This window comes from Salvelinus fontinalis, unplaced genomic scaffold, assembly GCF_029448725.1.
Source record: "Salvelinus fontinalis isolate EN_2023a unplaced genomic scaffold, ASM2944872v1 scaffold_0385, whole genome shotgun sequence".
NCBI classification, from domain to species: Eukaryota; Metazoa; Chordata; class Actinopteri; order Salmoniformes; family Salmonidae; genus Salvelinus; species Salvelinus fontinalis.
Genome location: NW_026600594.1, coordinates 39,305 through 62,241, shown reverse-complemented (window position 1 = coordinate 62,241; position 22,937 = coordinate 39,305). Strand labels below are relative to the sequence as shown.

Here is a 22,937-nt window from a genome sequence, read left to right as displayed (position 1 = left end):
TCTAGTAAAGATACATCTAGAGTGTCTCCTGTCTGGTAAAGATACATCTAGAGTGTCTCCCTCTCCTGTCTAGTAAAGATACATCTAGAGTGTCTCCCTCTCCTGTCTGGTAAAGATACATCTAGACTGGTAAAGATACATCTAGAGTGTCTCCTGTCTAGTAAAGATACATCTAGAGTGTCTCCCTCTCCTGTCTAGTAAAGATACATCTAGAGTGTCTCCCTCTCCTGTCTAGTAAAGATACATCTAGAGTGTCTCCCTCTCCTGTCTGGTAAAGATACATCTAGAGTGACTCCCTCTCCTGTCTGGTAAAGATACATCTAGAGTGTCTCCTGTCTGGTAAAGATACATCTAGAGTGTCTCCCTCTCCTGTCTAGTAAAGATACATCTAGAGTGACTCCCTCTCCTGTCTGGTAAAGATACATCTAGACTGGTAAAGATACATCTAGAGTGTCTCCTGTCTAGTAAAGATACATCTAGAGTGTCTCCCTCTCCTGTCTAGTAAAGATACATCTAGAGTGTCTCCCTCTCCTGTCTAGTAAAGATACATCTAGAGTGTCTCCCTCTCCTGTCTGGTAAAGATACATCTAGAGTGTCTCCTGTCTGGTAAAGATACATCTAGAGTGTCTCCTGTCTAGTAAAGATACATCTAGAGTGTCTCCCTCTCCTGTCTAGTAAAGATACATCTAGAGTGTCTCCCTCTACTGTCTGGTAAAGATACATCTAGAGTGTCTCCCTCTCCTGTCTGGTAAAGATACATCTAGAGTGTCTCCCTCTCCTGTCTAGTAAAGATACATCTAGAGTGTCTCCTGTCTGGTAAAGATACATCTAGAGTGTCTCCTGTCTGGTAAAGATACATCTAGAGTGTCTCCTGTCTGGTAAAGATACATCTAGAGTGTCTCCCTCTCCTGTCTGGTAAAGATACATCTAGAGTGTCTCCCTCTCCTGTCTGGTAAAGATACATCTAGAGTGTCTCCCTCTCCTGTCTGGTAAAGATACATCTAGAGTGTCTCCCTCTCCTGTCTGGTAAAGATACATCTAGAGTGGCTCCTGTCTGGTAAAGATACATCTAGAGTGTCTCCTGTCTGGTAAAGATACATCTAGAGTGTCTCCCTCTCCTGTCTAGTAAAGATACATCTAGAGTGTCTCCCTCTCCTGTCTGGTAAAGATACATCTAGAGTGTCTCCCTCTCCTGTCTAGTAAAGATACATCTAGAGTGTCTCCCTCTCCTGTCTAGTAAAGATACATCTAGAGTGTCTCCCTCTCCTGTCTGGTAAAGATACATCTAGAGTGTCTCCCTCTCCTGTCTAGTAAAGATACATCTAGAGTGTCTCCTGTCTAGTAAAGATACATCTAGAGTGTCTCCTGTCTGGTAAAGATACATCTAGAGTGTCTCCCTCTCCTGTCTAGTAAAGATACATCTAGAGTGTCTCCTGTCTAGTAAAGATACATCTAGAGTGTCTCCCTCTCCTGTCTGGTAAAGATACATCTAGAGTGTCTCCCTCTCCTGTCTGGTAAAGATACATCTAGAGTGTCTCCCTCTCCTGTCTGGTAAAGATACATCTAGAGTGTCTCCTGTCTGGTAAAGATACATCTAGAGTGTCTCCCTCTCCTGTCTAGTAAAGATACATATAGAGTGTCTCCTGTCTAGTAAAGATACATCTAGAGTGTCTCCCTCTCCTGTCTGGTAAAGATACATCTAGAGTGTCTCCCTCTCCTGTCTAGTAAAGATACATCTAGAGTGTCTCCCTCTCCTGTCTAGTAAAGATACATCTAGAGTGTCTCCTGTCTAGTAAAGATACATCTAGAGTGTCTCCCTCTCCTGTCTAGTAAAGATACATCTAGAGTGTCTCCCTCTCCTGTCTAGTAAAGATACATCTAGAGTGTCTCCTGTCTAGTAAAGATACATCTAGAGTGTCTCCTGTCTGGTAAAGATACATCTAGAGTGTCTCCCTCTCCTGTCTAGTAAAGATACATCTAGAGTGTCTCCTGTCTAGTAAAGATACATCTAGAGTGTCTCCCTCTCCTGTCTGGTAAAGATACATCTAGAGTGTCTCCCTCTCCTGTCTGGTAAAGATACATCTAGAGTGTCTCCTGTCTGGTAAAGATACATCTAGAGTGTCTCCCTCTCCTGTCTAGTAAAGATACATCTAGAGTGTCTCCCTCTCCTGTCTGGTAAAGATACATCTAGAGTGTCTCCCTCTCCTGTCTGGTAAAGATACATCTAGAGTGTCTCCCTCTCCTGTCTGGTAAAGATACATCTAGAGTGTCTCCTGTCTGGTAAAGATACATCTAGAGTGTCTCCTGTCTAGTAAAGATACATCTAGAGTGTCTCCCTCTCCTGTCTAGTAAAGATACATCTAGAGTGTCTCCCTCTACTGTCTGGTAAAGATACATCTAGAGTGTCTCCCTCTCCTGTCTGGTAAAGATACATCTAGAGTGTCTCCCTCTCCTGTCTAGTAAAGATACATCTAGAGTGTCTCCTGTCTGGTAAAGATACATCTAGAGTGTCTCCTGTCTGGTAAAGATACATCTAGAGTGTCTCCTGTCTGGTAAAGATACATCTAGAGTGTCTCCCTCTCCTGTCTGGTAAAGATACATCTAGAGTGTCTCCCTCTCCTGTCTGGTAAAGATACATCTAGAGTGTCTCCCTCTCCTGTCTGGTAAAGATACATCTAGAGTGTCTCCCTCTCCTGTCTGGTAAAGATACATCTAGAGTGGCTCCTGTCTGGTAAAGATACATCTAGAGTGTCTCCTGTCTGGTAAAGATACATCTAGAGTGTCTCCCTCTCCTGTCTAGTAAAGATACATCTAGAGTGTCTCCCTCTCCTGTCTGGTAAAGATACATCTAGAGTGTCTCCCTCTCCTGTCTAGTAAAGATACATCTAGAGTGTCTCCCTCTCCTGTCTAGTAAAGATACATCTAGAGTGTCTCCCTCTCCTGTCTGGTAAAGATACATCTAGAGTGTCTCCCTCTCCTGTCTAGTAAAGATACATCTAGAGTGTCTCCTGTCTAGTAAAGATACATCTAGAGTGTCTCCTGTCTGGTAAAGATACATCTAGAGTGTCTCCCTCTCCTGTCTAGTAAAGATACATCTAGAGTGTCTCCTGTCTAGTAAAGATACATCTAGAGTGTCTCCCTCTCCTGTCTGGTAAAGATACATCTAGAGTGTCTCCCTCTCCTGTCTGGTAAAGATACATCTAGAGTGTCTCCCTCTCCTGTCTGGTAAAGATACATCTAGAGTGTCTCCTGTCTGGTAAAGATACATCTAGAGTGTCTCCCTCTCCTGTCTAGTAAAGATACATATAGAGTGTCTCCTGTCTAGTAAAGATACATCTAGAGTGTCTCCCTCTCCTGTCTGGTAAAGATACATCTAGAGTGTCTCCCTCTCCTGTCTAGTAAAGATACATCTAGAGTGTCTCCCTCTCCTGTCTAGTAAAGATACATCTAGAGTGTCTCCTGTCTAGTAAAGATACATCTAGAGTGTCTCCCTCTCCTGTCTAGTAAAGATACATCTAGAGTGTCTCCCTCTCCTGTCTAGTAAAGATACATCTAGAGTGTCTCCTGTCTAGTAAAGATACATCTAGAGTGTCTCCTGTCTGGTAAAGATACATCTAGAGTGTCTCCCTCTCCTGTCTAGTAAAGATACATCTAGAGTGTCTCCTGTCTAGTAAAGATACATCTAGAGTGTCTCCCTCTCCTGTCTGGTAAAGATACATCTAGAGTGTCTCCCTCTCCTGTCTGGTAAAGATACATCTAGAGTGTCTCCTGTCTGGTAAAGATACATCTAGAGTGTCTCCCTCTCCTGTCTAGTAAAGATACATCTAGAGTGTCTCCCTCTCCTGTCTGGTAAAGATACATCTAGAGTGTCTCCCTCTCCTGTCTGGTAAAGATACATCTAGAGTGTCTCCTGTCTAGTAAAGATACATCTAGAGTGTCTCCCTCTCCTGTCTAGTAAAGATACATCTAGAGTGTCTCCCTCTCCTGTCTGGTAAAGATACATCTAGAGTGTCTCCCTCTCCTGTCTGGTAAAGATACATCTAGAGTGTCTCCCTCTCCTGTCTAGTAAAGATACATCTAGAGTGTCTCCCTCTCCTGTCTAGTAAAGATACATCTAGAGTGTCTCCCTCTCCTGTCTAGTAAAGATACATCTAGAGTGTCTCCCTCTCCTGTCTAGTAAAGATACATCTAGAGTGTCTCCCTCTCCTGTCTAGTAAAGATACATCTAGAGTGTCTCCTGTCTGGTAAAGATACATCTAGAGTGTCTCCTGTCTAGTAAAGATACATCTAGAGTGTCTCCCTCTCCTGTCTAGTAAAGATACATCTAGAGTGACTCCCTCTCCTGTCTGGTAAAGATACATCTAGAGTGTCTCCCTCTCCTGTCTGGTAAAGATACATCTAGAGTGTCTCCCTCTCCTGTCTAGTAAAGATACATCTAGAGTGTCTCCTGTCTGGTAAAGATACATCTAGAGTGTCTCCCTCTCCTGTCTAGTAAAGATACATCTAGAGTGTCTCCCTCTCCTGTCTGGTAAAGATACATCTAGACTGGTAAAGATACATCTAGAGTGTCTCCTGTCTAGTAAAGATACATCTAGAGTGTCTCCCTCTCCTGTCTAGTAAAGATACATCTAGAGTGTCTCCCTCTCCTGTCTAGTAAAGATACATCTAGAGTGTCTCCCTCTCCTGTCTGGTAAAGATACATCTAGAGTGACTCCCTCTCCTGTCTGGTAAAGATACATCTAGAGTGTCTCCTGTCTGGTAAAGATACATCTAGAGTGTCTCCCTCTCCTGTCTAGTAAAGATACATCTAGAGTGACTCCCTCTCCTGTCTGGTAAAGATACATCTAGACTGGTAAAGATACATCTAGAGTGTCTCCTGTCTAGTAAAGATACATCTAGAGTGTCTCCCTCTCCTGTCTAGTAAAGATACATCTAGAGTGTCTCCCTCTCCTGTCTAGTAAAGATACATCTAGAGTGTCTCCCTCTCCTGTCTGGTAAAGATACATCTAGAGTGTCTCCTGTCTGGTAAAGATACATCTAGAGTGTCTCCTGTCTAGTAAAGATACATCTAGAGTGTCTCCCTCTCCTGTCTAGTAAAGATACATCTAGAGTGTCTCCCTCTACTGTCTGGTAAAGATACATCTAGAGTGTCTCCCTCTCCTGTCTGGTAAAGATACATCTAGAGTGTCTCCCTCTCCTGTCTAGTAAAGATACATCTAGAGTGTCTCCTGTCTGGTAAAGATACATCTAGAGTGTCTCCTGTCTGGTAAAGATACATCTAGAGTGTCTCCCTCTCCTGTCTGGTAAAGATACATCTAGAGTGTCTCCCTCTCCTGTCTAGTAAAGATACATCTAGAGTGTCTCCTGTCTAGTAAAGATACATCTAGAGTGTCTCCCTCTCCTGTCTAGTAAAGATACATCTAGAGTGACTCCCTCTCCTGTCTGGTAAAGATACATCTAGACTGGTAAAGATACATCTAGAGTGTCTCCTGTCTAGTAAAGATACATCTAGAGTGTCTCCCTCTCCTGTCTAGTAAAGATACATCTAGAGTGTCTCCCTCTCCTGTCTAGTAAAGATACATCTAGAGTGTCTCCCTCTCCTGTCTAGTAAAGATACATCTAGAGTGTCTCCCTCTCCTGTCTAGTAAAGATACATCTAGAGTGGCTCCCTCTCCTGTCTAGTAAAGATACATCTAGAGTGTCTCCCTCTCCTGTCTGGTAAAGATACATCTAGAGTGTCTCCTGTCTGGTAAAGATACATCTAGAGTGTCTCCTGTCTAGTAAAGATACATCTAGAGTGTCTCCCTCTCCTGTCTGGTAAAGATACATCTAGAGTGTCTCCCTCTCCTGTCTGGTAAAGATACATCTAGAGTGTCTCCCTCTCCTGTCTGGTAAAGATACATCTAGAGTGTCTCCCTCTCCTGTCTAGTAAAGATACATCTAGAGTGTCTCCCTCTCCTGTCTGGTAAAGATACATCTAGAGTGTCTCCCTCTCCTGTCTGGTAAAGATACATCTAGAGTGTCTCCCTCTCCTGTCTGGTAAAGATACATCTAGAGTGGCTCCTGTCTGGTAAAGATACATCTAGAGTGTCTCCTGTCTGGTAAAGATACATCTAGAGTGTCTCCCTCTCCTGTCTAGTAAAGATACATCTAGAGTGTCTCCCTCTCCTGTCTGGTAAAGATACATCTAGAGTGTCTCCCTCTCCTGTCTAGTAAAGATACATCTAGAGTGTCTCCCTCTCCTGTCTAGTAAAGATACATCTAGAGTGTCTCCCTCTCCTGTCTAGTAAAGATACATCTAGAGTGTCTCCCTCTCCTGTCTGGTAAAGATACATCTAGAGTGTCTCCTGTCTGGTAAAGATACATCTAGAGTGTCTCCTGTCTAGTAAAGATACATCTAGAGTGTCTCCCTCTCCTGTCTGGTAAAGATACATCTAGAGTGTCTCCCTCTCCTGTCTGGTAAAGATACATCTAGAGTGTCTCCCTCTCCTGTCTGGTAAAGATACATCTAGAGTGTCTCCCTCTCCTGTCTAGTAAAGATACATCTAGAGTGTCTCCTGTCTGGTAAAGATACATCTAGAGTGTCTCCTGTCTAGTAAAGATACATCTAGAGTGTCTCCCTCTCCTGTCTAGTAAAGATACATCTAGAGTGTCTCCTGTCTGGTAAAGATACATCTAGAGTGTCTCCCTCTCCTGTCTGGTAAAGATACATCTAGACTGGTAAAGATACATCTAGAGTGTCTCCTGTCTAGTAAAGATACATCTAGAGTGTCTCCCTCTCCTGTCTAGTAAAGATACATCTAGAGTGTCTCCCTCTCCTGTCTGGTAAAGATACATCTAGAGTGTCTCCCTCTCCTGTCTAGTAAAGATACATCTAGAGTGTCTCCCTCTCCTGTCTGGTAAAGATACATCTAGAGTGTCTCCCTCTCCTGTCTGGTAAAGATACATCTAGAGTGTCTCCCTCTCCTGTCTGGTAAAGATACATCTAGAGTGTCTCCTGTCTAGTAAAGATACATCTAGAGTGTCTCCCTCTCCTGTCTAGTAAAGATACATCTAGAGTGTCTCCCTCTCCTGTCTGGTAAAGATACATCTAGAGTGTCTCCCTCTCCTGTCTAGTAAAGATACATCTAGAGTGTCTCCCTCTCCTGTCTGGTAAAGATACATCTAGAGTGTCTCCCTCTCCTGTCTAGTAAAGATACATCTAGAGTGTCTCCCTCTCCTGTCTGGTAAAGATACATCTAGAGTGTCTCCCTCTCCTGTCTGGTAAAGATACATCTAGAGTGTCTCCCTCTCCTGTCTGGTAAAGATACATCTAGAGTGGCTCCTGTCTGGTAAAGATACATCTAGAGTGTCTCCTGTCTGGTAAAGATACATCTAGAGTGTCTCCCTCTCCTGTCTAGTAAAGATACATCTAGAGTGTCTCCCTCTCCTGTCTGGTAAAGATACATCTAGAGTGTCTCCCTCTCCTGTCTAGTAAAGATACATCTAGAGTGTCTCCCTCTCCTGTCTAGTAAAGATACATCTAGAGTGTCTCCCTCTCCTGTCTGGTAAAGATACATCTAGAGTGTCTCCCTCTCCTGTCTAGTAAAGATACATCTAGAGTGTCTCCTGTCTAGTAAAGATACATCTAGAGTGTCTCCTGTCTGGTAAAGATACATCTAGAGTGTCTCCCTCTCCTGTCTAGTAAAGATACATCTAGAGTGTCTCCTGTCTAGTAAAGATACATCTAGAGTGTCTCCCTCTCCTGTCTGGTAAAGATACATCTAGAGTGTCTCCCTCTCCTGTCTGGTAAAGATACATCTAGAGTGTCTCCCTCTCCTGTCTGGTAAAGATACATCTAGAGTGTCTCCTGTCTGGTAAAGATACATCTAGAGTGTCTCCCTCTCCTGTCTAGTAAAGATACATCTAGAGTGTCTCCTGTCTAGTAAAGATACATCTAGAGTGTCTCCCTCTCCTGTCTGGTAAAGATACATCTAGAGTGTCTCCCTCTCCTGTCTAGTAAAGATACATCTAGAGTGTCTCCCTCTCCTGTCTAGTAAAGATACATCTAGAGTGTCTCCTGTCTAGTAAAGATACATCTAGAGTGTCTCCCTCTCCTGTCTAGTAAAGATACATCTAGAGTGTCTCCCTCTCCTGTCTAGTAAAGATACATCTAGAGTGTCTCCTGTCTAGTAAAGATACATCTAGAGTGTCTCCTGTCTGGTAAAGATACATCTAGAGTGTCTCCCTCTCCTGTCTAGTAAAGATACATCTAGAGTGTCTCCTGTCTAGTAAAGATACATCTAGAGTGTCTCCCTCTCCTGTCTGGTAAAGATACATCTAGAGTGTCTCCCTCTCCTGTCTGGTAAAGATACATCTAGAGTGTCTCCTGTCTGGTAAAGATACATCTAGAGTGTCTCCCTCTCCTGTCTAGTAAAGATACATCTAGAGTGTCTCCCTCTCCTGTCTGGTAAAGATACATCTAGAGTGTCTCCCTCTCCTGTCTGGTAAAGATACATCTAGAGTGTCTCCTGTCTAGTAAAGATACATCTAGAGTGTCTCCCTCTCCTGTCTAGTAAAGATACATCTAGAGTGTCTCCCTCTCCTGTCTGGTAAAGATACATCTAGAGTGTCTCCCTCTCCTGTCTGGTAAAGATACATCTAGAGTGTCTCCCTCTCCTGTCTAGTAAAGATACATCTAGAGTGTCTCCCTCTCCTGTCTAGTAAAGATACATCTAGAGTGTCTCCCTCTCCTGTCTAGTAAAGATACATCTAGAGTGTCTCCCTCTCCTGTCTAGTAAAGATACATCTAGAGTGTCTCCCTCTCCTGTCTAGTAAAGATACATCTAGAGTGTCTCCTGTCTGGTAAAGATACATCTAGAGTGTCTCCTGTCTAGTAAAGATACATCTAGAGTGTCTCCCTCTCCTGTCTAGTAAAGATACATCTAGAGTGACTCCCTCTCCTGTCTGGTAAAGATACATCTAGAGTGTCTCCCTCTCCTGTCTGGTAAAGATACATCTAGAGTGTCTCCCTCTCCTGTCTAGTAAAGATACATCTAGAGTGTCTCCTGTCTGGTAAAGATACATCTAGAGTGTCTCCCTCTCCTGTCTAGTAAAGATACATCTAGAGTGTCTCCCTCTCCTGTCTGGTAAAGATACATCTAGACTGGTAAAGATACATCTAGAGTGTCTCCTGTCTAGTAAAGATACATCTAGAGTGTCTCCCTCTCCTGTCTAGTAAAGATACATCTAGAGTGTCTCCCTCTCCTGTCTAGTAAAGATACATCTAGAGTGTCTCCCTCTCCTGTCTGGTAAAGATACATCTAGAGTGACTCCCTCTCCTGTCTGGTAAAGATACATCTAGAGTGTCTCCTGTCTGGTAAAGATACATCTAGAGTGTCTCCCTCTCCTGTCTAGTAAAGATACATCTAGAGTGACTCCCTCTCCTGTCTGGTAAAGATACATCTAGACTGGTAAAGATACATCTAGAGTGTCTCCTGTCTAGTAAAGATACATCTAGAGTGTCTCCCTCTCCTGTCTAGTAAAGATACATCTAGAGTGTCTCCCTCTCCTGTCTAGTAAAGATACATCTAGAGTGTCTCCCTCTCCTGTCTGGTAAAGATACATCTAGAGTGTCTCCTGTCTGGTAAAGATACATCTAGAGTGTCTCCTGTCTAGTAAAGATACATCTAGAGTGTCTCCCTCTCCTGTCTAGTAAAGATACATCTAGAGTGTCTCCCTCTACTGTCTGGTAAAGATACATCTAGAGTGTCTCCCTCTCCTGTCTGGTAAAGACACATCTAGAGTGTCTCCTGTCTGGTAAAGATACATCTAGAGTGTCTCCCTCTCCTGTCTAGTAAAGATACATCTAGAGTGTCTCCTGTCTGGTAAAGATACATCTAGAGTGTCTCCTGTCTGGTAAAGATACATCTAGAGTGTCTCCTGTCTAGTAAAGATACATCTAGAGTGTCTCCCTCTCCTGTCTAGTAAAGATACATCTAGAGTGTCTCCCTCTCCTGTCTGGTAAAGATACATCTAGAGTGTCTCCTGTCTGGTAAAGATACATCTAGAGTGTCTCCCTCTCCTGTCTGGTAAAGATACATCTAGAGTGTCTCCCTCTCCTGTCTAGTAAAGATACATCTAGAGTGTCTCCTGTCTGGTAAAGATACATCTAGAGTGTCTCCCTCTCCTGTCTAGTAAAGATACATCTAGAGTGTCTCCCTCTCCTGTCTGGTAAAGATACATCTAGAGTGTCTCCCTCTCCTGTCTGGTAAAGATACATCTAGAGTGTCTCCCTCTCCTGTCTAGTAAAGATACATCTAGAGTGTCTCCCTCTCCTGTCTAGTAAAGATACATCTAGAGTGTCTCCCTCTCCTGTCTAGTAAAGATACATCTAGAGTGTCTCCTGTCTAGTAAAGATACATCTAGAGTGTCTCCCTCTCCTGTCTGGTAAAGATACATCTAGAGTGTCTCCCTCTCCTGTCTAGTAAAGATACATCTAGAGTGTCTCCCTCTCCTGTCTAGTAAAGATACATCTAGAGTGTCTCCCTCTCCTGTCTAGTAAAGATACATCTAGAGTGTCTCCCTCTCCTGTCTAGTAAAGATACATCTAGAGTGTCTCCCTCTCCTGTCTGGTAAAGATACATCTAGAGTGTCTCCTGTCTGGTAAAGATACATCTAGAGTGTCTCCTGTCTAGTAAAGATACATCTAGAGTGTCTCCCTCTCCTGTCTGGTAAAGATACATCTAGAGTGTCTCCCTCTCCTGTCTAGTAAAGATACATCTAGAGTGTCTCCCTCTCCTGTCTGGTAAAGATACATCTAGAGTGTCTCCTGTCTGGTAAAGATACATCTAGAGTGTCTCCCTCTCCTGTCTAGTAAAGATACATCTAGAGTGTCTCCCTCTCCTGTCTAGTAAAGATACATCTAGAGTGTCTCCTGTCTAGTAAAGATACATCTAGAGTGTCTCCCTCTCCTGTCTGGTAAAGATACATCTAGAGTGTCTCCCTCTCCTGTCTAGTAAAGATACATCTAGAGTGTCTCCTGTCTGGTAAAGATACATCTAGAGTGTCTCCCTCTCCTGTCTGGTAAAGATACATCTAGAGTGTCTCCCTCTCCTGTCTGGTAAAGATACATCTAGAGTGTCTCCTGTCTGGTAAAGATACATCTAGAGTGTCTCCCTCTCCTGTCTGGTAAAGATACATCTAGAGTGTCTCCCTCTCCTGTCTAGTAAAGATACATCTAGAGTGTCTCCCTCTCCTGTCTGGTAAAGATACATCTAGAGTGTCTCCTGTCTGGTAAAGATACATCTAGAGTGTCTCCCTCTCCTGTCTAGTAAAGATACATCTAGAGTGTCTCCCTCTCCTGTCTAGTAAAGATACATCTAGAGTGTCTCCTGTCTAGTAAAGATACATCTAGAGTGTCTCCCTCTCCTGTCTGGTAAAGATACATCTAGAGTGTCTCCCTCTCCTGTCTAGTAAAGATACATCTAGAGTGTCTCCTGTCTGGTAAAGATACATCTAGAGTGTCTCCCTCTCCTGTCTGGTAAAGATACATCTAGAGTGTCTCCCTCTCCTGTCTGGTAAAGATACATCTAGAGTGTCTCCTGTCTAGTAAAGATACATCTAGAGTGTCTCCCTCTCCTGTCTAGTAAAGATACATCTAGAGTGTCTCCCTCTCCTGTCTGGTAAAGATACATCTAGAGTGTCTCCCTCTCCTGTCTGGTAAAGATACATCTAGAGTGTCTCCCTCTCCTGTCTGGTAAAGATACATCTAGAGTGTCTCCCTCTCCTGTCTAGTAAAGATACATCTAGAGTGTCTCCTGTCTAGTAAAGATACATCTAGAGTGTCTCCTGTCTAGTAAAGATACATCTAGAGTGTCTCCTGTCTAGTAAAGATACATCTAGAGTGTCTCCTGTCTGGTAAAGATACATCTAGAGTGTCTCCTGTCTGGTAAAGATACATCTAGAGTGTCTCCCTCTCCTGTCTGGTAAAGATACATCTAGAGTGTCTCCCTCTCCTGTCTAGTAAAGATACATCTAGAGTGTCTCCTGTCTGGTAAAGATACATCTAGAGTGTCTCCTGTCTGGTAAAGATACATCTAGAGTGTCTCCTGTCTAGTAAAGATACATCTAGAGTGTCTCCCTCTCCTGTCTAGTAAAGATACATCTAGAGTGTCTCCTGTCTGGTAAAGATACATCTAGAGTGTCTCCTGTCTGGTAAAGATACATCTAGAGTGTCTCCTGTCTAGTAAAGATACATCTAGAGTGTCTCCCTCTCCTGTCTGGTAAAGATACATCTAGAGTGTCTCCCTCTCCTGTCTAGTAAAGATACATCTAGAGTGTCTCCCTCTCCTGTCTGGTAAAGATACATCTAGAGTGTCTCCCTCTCCTGTCTAGTAAAGATACATCTAGAGTGTCTCCTGTCTGGTAAAGATACATCTAGAGTGTCTCCCTCTCCTGTCTAGTAAAGATACATCTAGAGTGTCTCCTGTCTAGTAAAGATACATCTAGAGTGTCTCCCTCTCCTGTCTGGTAAAGATACATCTAGAGTGTCTCCCTCTCCTGTCTAGTAAAGATACATCTAGAGTGTCTCCCTATCCTGTCTAGTAAAGATACATCTAGAGTGTCTCCCTCTCCTGTCTAGTAAAGATACATCTAGAGTGTCTCCTGTCTGGTAAAGATACATCTAGAGTGTCTCCTGTCTGGTAAAGATACATCTAGAGTGTCTCCCTCTCCTGTCTAGTAAAGATACATCTAGAGTGTCTCCCTCTCCTGTCTGGTAAAGATACATCTAGAGTGTCTCCTGTCTAGTAAAGATACATCTAGAGTGTCTCCCTCTCCTGTCTAGTAAAGATACATCTAGAGTGTCTCCTGTCTGGTAAAGATACATCTAGAGTGTCTCCCTCTCCTGTCTGGTAAAGATACATCTAGAGTGTCTCCTGTCTAGTAAAGATACATCTAGAGTGTCTCCCTCTCCTGTCTGGTAAAGATACATCTAGAGTGTCTCCCTCTCCTGTCTAGTAAAGATACATCTAGAGTGTCTCCCTCTCCTGTCTGGTAAAGATACATCTAGAGTGTCTCCTGTCTGGTAAAGATACATCTAGAGTGTCTCCTGTCTGGTAAAGATACATCTAGAGTGTCTCCCTCTCCTGTCTGGTAAAGATACATCTAGAGTGTCTCCCTCTCCTGTCTAGTAAAGATACATCTAGAGTGTCTCCTGTCTGGTAAAGATACATCTAGAGTGTCTCCCTCTCCTGTCTAGTAAAGATACATCTAGAGTGACTCCCTCTCCTGTCTAGTAAAGATACATCTAGAGTGACTCCCTCTCCTGTCTAGTAAAGATACATCTAGAGTGACTCCCTCTCCTGTCTGGTAAAGATACATCTAGAGTGTCTCCTGTCTAGTAAAGATACATCTAGAGTGACTCCCTCTCCTGTCTGGTAAAGATACATCTAGAGTGTCTCCTGTCTAGTAAAGATACATCTAGAGTGTCTCCCTCTCCTGTCTGGTAAAGATACATCTAGAGTGTCTCCCTCTCCTGTCTAGTAAAGATACATCTAGAGTGTCTCCCTCTCCTGTCTAGTAAAGATACATCTAGAGTGTCTCCCTCTCCTGTCTAGTAAAGATACATCTAGAGTGTCTCCTGTCTGGTAAAGATACATCTAGAGTGTCTCCCTCTCCTGTCTAGTAAAGATACATCTAGAGTGTCTCCTGTCTGGTAAAGATACATCTAGAGTGTCTCCTGTCTAGTAAAGATACATCTAGAGTGTCTCCCTCTCCTGTCTAGTAAAGATACATCTAGAGTGTCTCCCTCTCCTGTCTAGTAAAGATACATCTAGAGTGTCTCCTGTCTAGTAAAGATACATCTAGAGTGTCTCCTGTCTAGTAAAGATACATCTAGAGTGTCTCCCTCTCCTGTCTAGTAAAGATACATCTAGAGTGTCTCCCTCTCCTGTCTAGTAAAGACACATCTAGAGTGGCTCCCTCTCCTGTCTAGTAAAGATACATCTAGAGTGTCTCCCTCTCCTGTCTAGTAAAGATACATCTAGAGTGGCTCCCTCTCCTGTCTAGTAAAGATACATCTAGAGTGTCTCCCTCTCCTGTCTAGTAAAGATACATCTAGAGTGTCTCCCTCTCCTGTCTAGTAAAGATACATCTAGAGTGTCTCCTGTCTAGTAAAGATACATCTAGAGTGTCTCCTGTCTAGTAAAGATACATCTAGAGTGTCTCCCTCTCCTGTCTGGTAAAGATACATCTAGAGTGTCTCCCTCTCCTGTCTGGTAAAGATACATCTAGAGTGACTCCCTCTCCTGTCTGGTAAAGATACATCTAGAGTGTCTCCCTCTCCTGTCTAGTAAAGATACATCTAGAGTGTCTCCCTCTCCTGTCTAGTAAAGATACATCTAGAGTGTCTCCCTCTCCTGTCTAGTAAAGATACATCTAGAGTGTCTCCTGTCTGGTAAAGATACATCTAGAGTGTCTCCTGTCTGGTAAAGATACATCTAGAGTGTCTCCCTCTCCTGTCTAGTAAAGATACATCTAGAGTGTCTCCCTCTCCTGTCTAGTAAAGATACATCTAGAGTGTCTCCCTCTCCTGTCTGGTAAAGATACATCTAGAGTGTCTCCTGTCTGGTAAAGATACATCTAGAGTGTCTCCCTCTCCTGTCTAGTAAAGATACATCTAGAGTGTCTCCCTCTCCTGTCTAGTAAAGATACATCTAGAGTGACTCCCTCTCCTGTCTGGTAAAGATACATCTAGACTGGTAAAGATACATCTAGAGTGTCTCCTGTCTAGTAAAGATACATCTAGAGTGTCTCCCTCTCCTGTCTAGTAAAGATACATCTAGAGTGTCTCCCTCTCCTGTCTGGTAAAGATACATCTAGAGTGTCTCCTGTCTAGTAAAGATACATCTAGAGTGTCTCCTGTCTAGTAAAGATACATCTAGAGTGTCTCCCTCTCCTGTCTAGTAAAGATACATCTAGAGTGTCTCCCTCTCCTGTCTGGTAAAGATACATCTAGAGTGTCTCCTGTCTAGTAAAGATACATCTAGAGTGTCTCCTGTCTAGTAAAGATACATCTAGAGTGTCTCCCTCTCCTGTCTAGTAAAGATACATCTAGAGTGTCTCCCTCTCCTGTCTGGTAAAGATACATCTAGAGTGTCTCCTGTCTGGTAAAGATACATCTAGAGTGTCTCCTGTCTGGTAAAGATACATCTAGAGTGTCTCCTGTCTGGTAAAGATACATCTAGAGTGTCTCCCTCTCCTGTCTAGTAAAGATACATCTAGAGTGTCTCCTGTCTGGTAAAGATACATCTAGAGTGTCTCCCTCTCCTGTCTGGTAAAGATACATCTAGAGTGACTCCCTCTCCTGTCTAGTAAAGATACATCTAGAGTGTCTCCCTCTCCTGTCTAGTAAAGATACATCTAGAGTGTCTCCTGTCTGGTAAAGATACATCTAGAGTGTCTCCCTCTCCTGTCTGGTAAAGATACATCTAGAGTGTCTCCCTCTCCTGTCTGGTAAAGATACATCTAGAGTGTCTCCCTCTCCTGTCTAGTAAAGATACATCTAGAGTGTCTCCTGTCTGGTAAAGATACATCTAGAGTGACTCCCTCTCCTGTCTGGTAAAGATACATCTAGAGTGTCTCCCTCTCCTGTCTGGTAAAGATACATCTAGAGTGTCTCCTGTCTAGTAAAGATACATCTAGAGTGGCCCAAATGACAGTATTCCCTTCATAGTGCACTACATTTGACCAGAGGCCTGGATGGAATAAGGTGCCATAGAGAATAGGGAGCCATATTCCCATAGACCTCTGGTCAAATGTAGTGCACATAGAGAATAGGGAGCCATATTCCCATAGACCTCTGGTCAAATGTAGTACACATAGAGAATAGGGAGCCATATTCCCATAGACCTCTGGTCAAATGTAGTACACATAGAGAATAGGGAGCCATATTCCCATAGACCTCTGGTCAAATGTAGTGCACATAGAGAATAGGGAGCCATATTCCCATAGACCTCTGGTCAAATGTAGTGCACATAGAGAATAGGGAGCCACATTCCCAACTAGCAGCGTGTATCTCACCTGTTTGAGTACGTTCAGGTAGTCGTAGCAGAAGCCTACGATGTTGGCGGAGATGTCATCATCGTCGTGGACCAACAGCTGGAGGAGCAGAGGAACCTTGGCCTCCAGGGCTCGCAGGGCCTCGGCGGCATCGTTCACCTCGCCCCCCTTGGCCAGTTTGGTCCAGCTCAGCACCAGAGACTGGCCCATCCCATTCACCAGTCTGGAGAACTTAGCCAAGAAGTCCACATCCTCCTCCTGATGGAGCCAAGACAGGAAACACTTTCACTAGACAGGTATAAAACAGGAAATAGATTCACATCCATTCAGGAAGTGGAGGTGAGGAGGAAAATGGGGCCTTTGGCCTTTTGTTGGACTGTGGGAAATGGAGCAGCGTGTGTGTTATATGTGGTGTGTGTGTGTGTGTTATATGTGGTGTGTGTGTGTGTGTGTGTTATATGTGGTGTGTGTGTGTGTGTGTGTTATATGTGGTGTGTGTGTGTGTGTGTGTTATATGTGGTGTGTGTGTGTGTGTGTTATATGTGGTGTGTGTGTGTGTGTGTGTTATATGTGGTGTGTGTGTGTGTGTGTGTTATATGTGGTGTGTGTGTGTGTGTGTGTTATATGTGGTGTGTGTGTGTGTGTTATATGTGGTGTGTGTGTGTGTGTTATATGTGGTGTGTGTGTGTGTGTGTTATATGTGGTGTGTGTGTGTGTGTGTTATATGTGGTGTGTGTGTGTGTGTGTTATATGTGGTGTGTGTGTGTGTGTGTTATATGTGGTGTGTGTGTGTGTGTGTTATATGTGGTGTGTGTGTGTGTGTGTTATATGTGGTGTGTGTGTGTGTGTGTTATATGTGGTGTGTGTGTGTGTGTGTTATATGTGGTGTGTGTGTGTGTGTGTTATATGTGGTGTGTGTGTGTGTGTGTTATATGTGGTGTGTGTGTGTGTGTGTTATATGTGGTGTGTGTGTGTGTGTTATATGTGGTGTGTGTGTGTTATATGTGGTGTGTGTGTGTGTGTTATATGTGGTGTGTGTGTGTGTGTTATATGTGGTGTGTGTGTGTGTGTGTTATATGTGGTGTGTGTGTGTGTGTGTGTTATATGTGGTGTGTGTGTGTGTGTGTTATATGTGGTGTGTGTGTGTGTGTTATATGTGGTGTGTGTGTTATATGTGGTGTGTGTGTTATATGTGGTGTGTGTGTGTGTGTGTTATATGTGGTGTGTGTGTGTGTGTGTTATATGTGGTGTGTGTGTGTGTGTTATATGTGGTGTGTGTGTGTGTGTTATATGTGGTGTGTGTGTGTGTGTTATATGTGGTGTGTGTGTGTGTGTGTTATATGTGGTGTTCTCGTTTTTGAGATCGTATTAGGACCTCAACTTATATAAACACCTTCCATATTAGGACCTTTGACCAAGTTAGGTCCAAAACCATGGTCTCAACTAGGGAAACCATTGGAATAGCCTGCAAATAGCATGCTAATATGCCTGGTTTGAAAATCACACAAAACTGTCAGGGTCCTAAGAAGGGGGTATTTTTGTAAGCCACCTGGTGGTAACATACCATACTGCAAGGTATCAAAACAAATCAAATCAAATGTTCTTGTCACACACACACACACAGTCTTGTATTTGTAACCATTTTAGGACACATTGTAGTAATATCTAACAAGTAATCTAGCAATTCAACAACAACCGTTCCAGAACAACCTAATACACACAAATCAAGTAAAGGGATGGAATAGAATATATACATATAAATATATGGATGAGTAATGACCGAGCGGCATAGGCAAGATGCCATATATGGTATAACATACCGTATATAAAGACACATGGTTAGCAGATGTTATTGTGGCGAACGCTGTAAATCAGTCAGTTCTTAACGTGCAGACTTGAAACTCAGGATTCTGTAAAAGCCTACCCCAATGAGGATATATGTTTATTTTCAGCTTCCTGTGACAACCGGAAGTGCCTTGAATTGGGGTCATAGGGGCTGTTTCAAAGGGTTAAAAAGGTCACATCTTTCTAAAATGTCATGTGTGTGATTAGGCAACCCTCATGAACCGGTACATATTATAAAAACAGATTTTTATCCGGTTTTTTTGGCTCTTTTTGGAGGACTTACAAGTTCCACCTAGGTAGTGCTATGTATCCATGTATAGTCTGAATTTAATATATTTCCAGATTATGGTTGGGGGCCATATACAGAGCCACATATGTGAAGAGCAGCTGTCTCTGACGTTTTTGGGGAACGATATTGACATCCAGAAAGGTCTTAGCACAAGGCCCAAAACGAAGCCTGACCTAAATGTGAGGTGCTTTTGGGTGACAGCGGCAGAACCGTTGAGGCTAGAAGCACAATTCAATCACAGGAACCTTCCCAAGGTCCTCCCGATCTGTGCAAGCCTAACCTTGACAGTGTGGAATTAACCCTTAACAGTGAAAACAGGGTGTTTTCTTCTAACAGTTTACATTGACATCTCTCCCCATAGGAATACATTGCCTGCTGCACTAAATTCAACCTGATGCCTATGTGGGTTATGATTGCCATCTCAAGCTGTCTTCAATGACAATCCATCAGGCCACTATGAGGATTACCTGTGTTGAGTTTAAGCTTCCTAGAGCAACCGGAAGTGGTTAAATTACCCTAAAAGTGGTTTTGATATACCCAACCTGCAGTTTGTATAAACACTGAGTTCAACCCTCTGTAAATCAGTCAGTTCTTAACGTGAAGACTTGAAACTCAGGATTCTGTAAAAGCCTACCCCAATGGGGATATGTGTTTATTTTCAGCTTCCTGTGACAACCGGAAGTGCCTTGAATTGGGGTCATAGGGGCTGTTTCAAAGGGTTAAAAAGGTCACATCTTTCTAAAATGTCATGTGTGTGATTAGGCAACCCTCATGAACCGGTACATATTATAAAAACAGATTTTTATCCGTTTTTTTTGGCTCTTTTTGGAGGACTTACAAGTTCCACCTAGGTAGTGCTATGTATCCATGTATAGTCTGAATTTAATATATTTCCAGATTATGGTTGGGGGCCATATACAGAGCCACATATGTGAAGAGCAGCTGTCTCTGACGTTTTTGGGGAACGATATTGACATCCAGAAAGGTCTTAGCACAAGGCCCAAAACGAAGCCTGACCTAAATGTGAGGTGCTTTTGGGTGACAGCGGCAGAACCGTTGAGGCTAGAAGCACAATTCAATCACAGGAACCTTCCCAAGGTCCTCCCGATCTGTGCAAGCCTAACCTTGACAGTGTGGAATTAACCCTTAACAGTGAAAACAGGGTGTTTTCTTCTAACAGTTTACATTGACATCTCTCCCCATAGGAATACATTGCCTGCTGCACTAAATTCAACCTGATGCCTATGTGGGTTATGATTGCCATCTCAAGCTGTCTTCAATGACAATCCATCAGGCCACTATGAGGATTACCTGTGTTGAGTTTAAGCTTCCTAGAGCAACCGGAAGTGGTTAAATTACCCTAAAAGTGGTTTTGATATACCCAACCTGCAGTTTGTATAAACACTGAGTTCAACCCTCTGTAAATCAGTCAGTTCTTAACGTGAAGACTTGAAACTCAGGATTCTGTAAAAGCCTACCCCAATGGGGATATGTGTTTATTTTCAGCTTCCTGTGACAACCGGAAGTGCCTTGAATTGGGGTCATAGGGGCTGTTTCAAAGGGTTAAAAAGGTCACATCTTTCTAAAATGTCATGTGTGTGATTAGGCAACCCTCATGAACCGGTACATATTATAAAAACAGATTTTTATCCGGGTTTTTTGGCTCTTTTTGGAGGACTTACAAGTTCCACCTAGGTAGTGCTATGTATCCATGTATAGTCTGAATTTAATATATTTCCAGATTATGGTTGGGGGCCATATACAGAGCCACATATGTGAAGAGCAGCTGTCTCTGACGTTTTTGGGGAACGATATTGACATCCAGAAAGGTCTTAGCACAAGGCCCAAAACGAAGCCTGACCTAAATGTGAGGTGCTTTTGGGTGACAGCGGCAGAACCGTTGAGGCTAGAAGCACAATTCAATCACAGGAACCTTCCCAAGGTCCTCCCGATCTGTGCAAGCCTAACCTTGACAGTGTGGAATTAACCCTTAACAGTGAAAACAGGGTGTTTTCTTCTAACAGTTTACATTGACATCTCTCCCCATAGGAATACATTGCCTGCTGCACTAAATTCAACCTGATGCCTATGTGGGTTATGATTGCCATCTCAAGCTGTCTTCAATGACAATCCATCAGGCCACTATGAGGATTACCTGTGTTGAGTTTAAGCTTCCTAGAGCAACCGGAAGTGATTAAATTACCCTAAAAGTGGTTTTGATATACCCAACCTGCAGTTTGTATAAACACTGAGTTCAACCCTCTGTAAATCAGTCAGTTCTTAACGTGAAGACTTGAAACTCAGGATTCTGTAAAAGCCTACCCCAATGAGGATATGTGTTTATTTTCAGCTTCCTGTGACAACCGGAAGTGCCTTGAATTGGGGTCATAGGGGCTGTTTCAAAGGGTTAAAAAGGTCACATCTTTCTAAAATGTCATGTGTGTGATTAGGCAACCCTCATGAACCGGTACATATTATAAAAACAGATTTTTATCCGTTTTTTTTGGCTCTTTTTGGAGGACTTACAAGTTCCACCTAGGTAGTGCTATGTATCCATGTATAGTCTGAATTTAATATATTTCCAGATTATGGTTGGGGGCCATATACAGAGCCACATATGTGAAGAGCAGCTGTCTCTGACGTTTTTGGGGAACGATATTGACATCCAGAAAGGTCTTAGCACAAGGCCCAAAACGAAGCCTGACCTAAATGTGAGGTGCTTTTGGGTGACAGCGGCAGAACCGTTGAGGCTAGAAGCACAATTCAATCACAGGAACCTTCCCAAGGTCCTCCCGATCTGTGCAAGCCTAACCTTGACAGTGTGGAATTAACCCTTAACAGTGAAAACAGGGTGTTTTCTTCTAACAGTTTACATTGACATCTCTCCCCATAGGAATACATTGCCTGCTGCACTAAATTCAACCTGATGCCTATGTGGGTTATGATTGCCATCTCAAGCTGTCTTCAATGACAATCCATCAGGCCACTATGAGGATTACCTGTGTTGAGTTTAAGCTTCCTAGAGCAACCGGAAGTGGTTAAATTACCCTAAAAGTGGTTTTGATATACCCAACCTGCAGTTTGTATAAACACTGAGTTCAACCCTCTGTAAATCAGTCAGTTCTTAACGTGAAGACTTGAAACTCAGGATTCTGTAAAAGCCTACCCCAATGGGGATATGTGTTTATTTTCAGCTTCCTGTGACAACCGGAAGTGCCTTGAATTGGGGTCATAGGGGCTGTTTCAAAGGGTTAAAAAGGTCACATCTTTCTAAAATGTCATGTGTGTGATTAGGCAACCCTCATGAACCGGTACATATTATAAAAACAGATTTTTATCCGGGTTTTTTGCCTCTTTTTGGAGGACTTACAAGTTCCACCTAGGTAGTGCTATGTATCCATGTATAGTCTGAATTTAATATATTTCCAGATTATGGTTGGGGGCCATATACAGAGCCACATATGTGAAGAGCAGCTGTCTCTGACGTTTTTGGGGAACGATATTGACATCCAGAAAGGTCTTAGCACAAGGCCCAAAACGAAGCCTGACCTAAATGTGAGGTGCTTTTGGGTGACAGCGGCAGAACCGTTGAGGCTAGAAGCACAATTCAATCACAGGAACCTTCCCAAGGTCCTCCCGATCTGTGCAAGCCTAACCTTGACAGTGTGGAATTAACCCTTAACAGTGAAAACAGGGTGTTTTCTTCTAACAGTTTACATTGACATCTCTCCCCATAGGAATACATTGCCTGCTGCACTAAATTCAACCTGATGCCTATGTGGGTTATGATTGCCATCTCAAGCTGTCTTCAATGACAATCCATCAGGCCACTATGAGGATTACCTGTGTTGAGTTTAAGCTTCCTAGAGCAACCGGAAGTGATTAAATTACCCTAAAAGTGGTTTTGATATACCCAACCTGCAGTTTGTATAAACACTGAGTTCAACCCTCTGTAAATCAGTCAGTTCTTAACGTGAAGACTTGAAACTCAGGATTCTGTAAAAGCCTACCCCAATGAGGATATGTGTTTATTTTCAGCTTCCTGTGACAACCGGAAGTGCCTTGAATTGGGGTCATAGGGGCTGTTTCAAAGGGTTAAAAAGGTCACATCTTTCTAAAATGTCATGTGTGTGATTAGGCAACCCTCATGAACCGGTACATATTATAAAAACAGATTTTTATCCGTTTTTTTTGGCTCTTTTTGGAGGACTTACAAGTTCCACCTAGGTAGTGCTATGTATCCATGTATAGTCTGAATTTAATATATTTCCAGATTATGGTTGGGGGCCATATACAGAGCCACATATGTGAAGAGCAGCTGTCTCTGACGTTTTTGGGGAACGATATTGACATCCAGAAAGGTCTTAGCACAAGGCCCAAAACGAAGCCTGACCTAAATGTGAGGTGCTTTTGGGTGACAGCGGCAGAACCGTTGAGGCTAGAAGCACAATTCAATCACAGGAACCTTCCCAAGGTCCTCCCGATCTGTGCAAGCCTAACCTTGACAGTGTGGAATTAACCCTTAACAGTGAAAACAGGGTGTTTTCTTCTAACAGTTTACATTGACATCTCTCCCCATAGGAATACATTGCCTGCTGCACTAAATTCAACCTGATGCCTATGTGGGTTATGATTGCCATCTCAAGCTGTCTTCAATGACAATCCATCAGGCCACTATGAGGATTACCTGTGTTGAGTTTAAGCTTCCTAGAGCAACCGGAAGTGGTTAAATTACCCTAAAAGTGGTTTTGATATACCCAAC

General features: G+C 43.1%; 1 protein-coding gene across 1 annotated transcript in view; it reads right to left on the bottom strand.

The window, feature by feature from the left end:
• Positions 1–22,937, bottom strand: part of LOC129845852 (exportin-T) — a 115,868-nt gene that overhangs the window by 61,064 nt on the left and 31,867 nt on the right. The window contains exon 8 of the mRNA XM_055913778.1: positions 16,063–16,299. Within this exon, the coding sequence (XP_055769753.1) occupies positions 16,063–16,299 (237 nt within the window). The remainder of the gene's footprint in view (positions 1–16,062; positions 16,300–22,937) is intronic.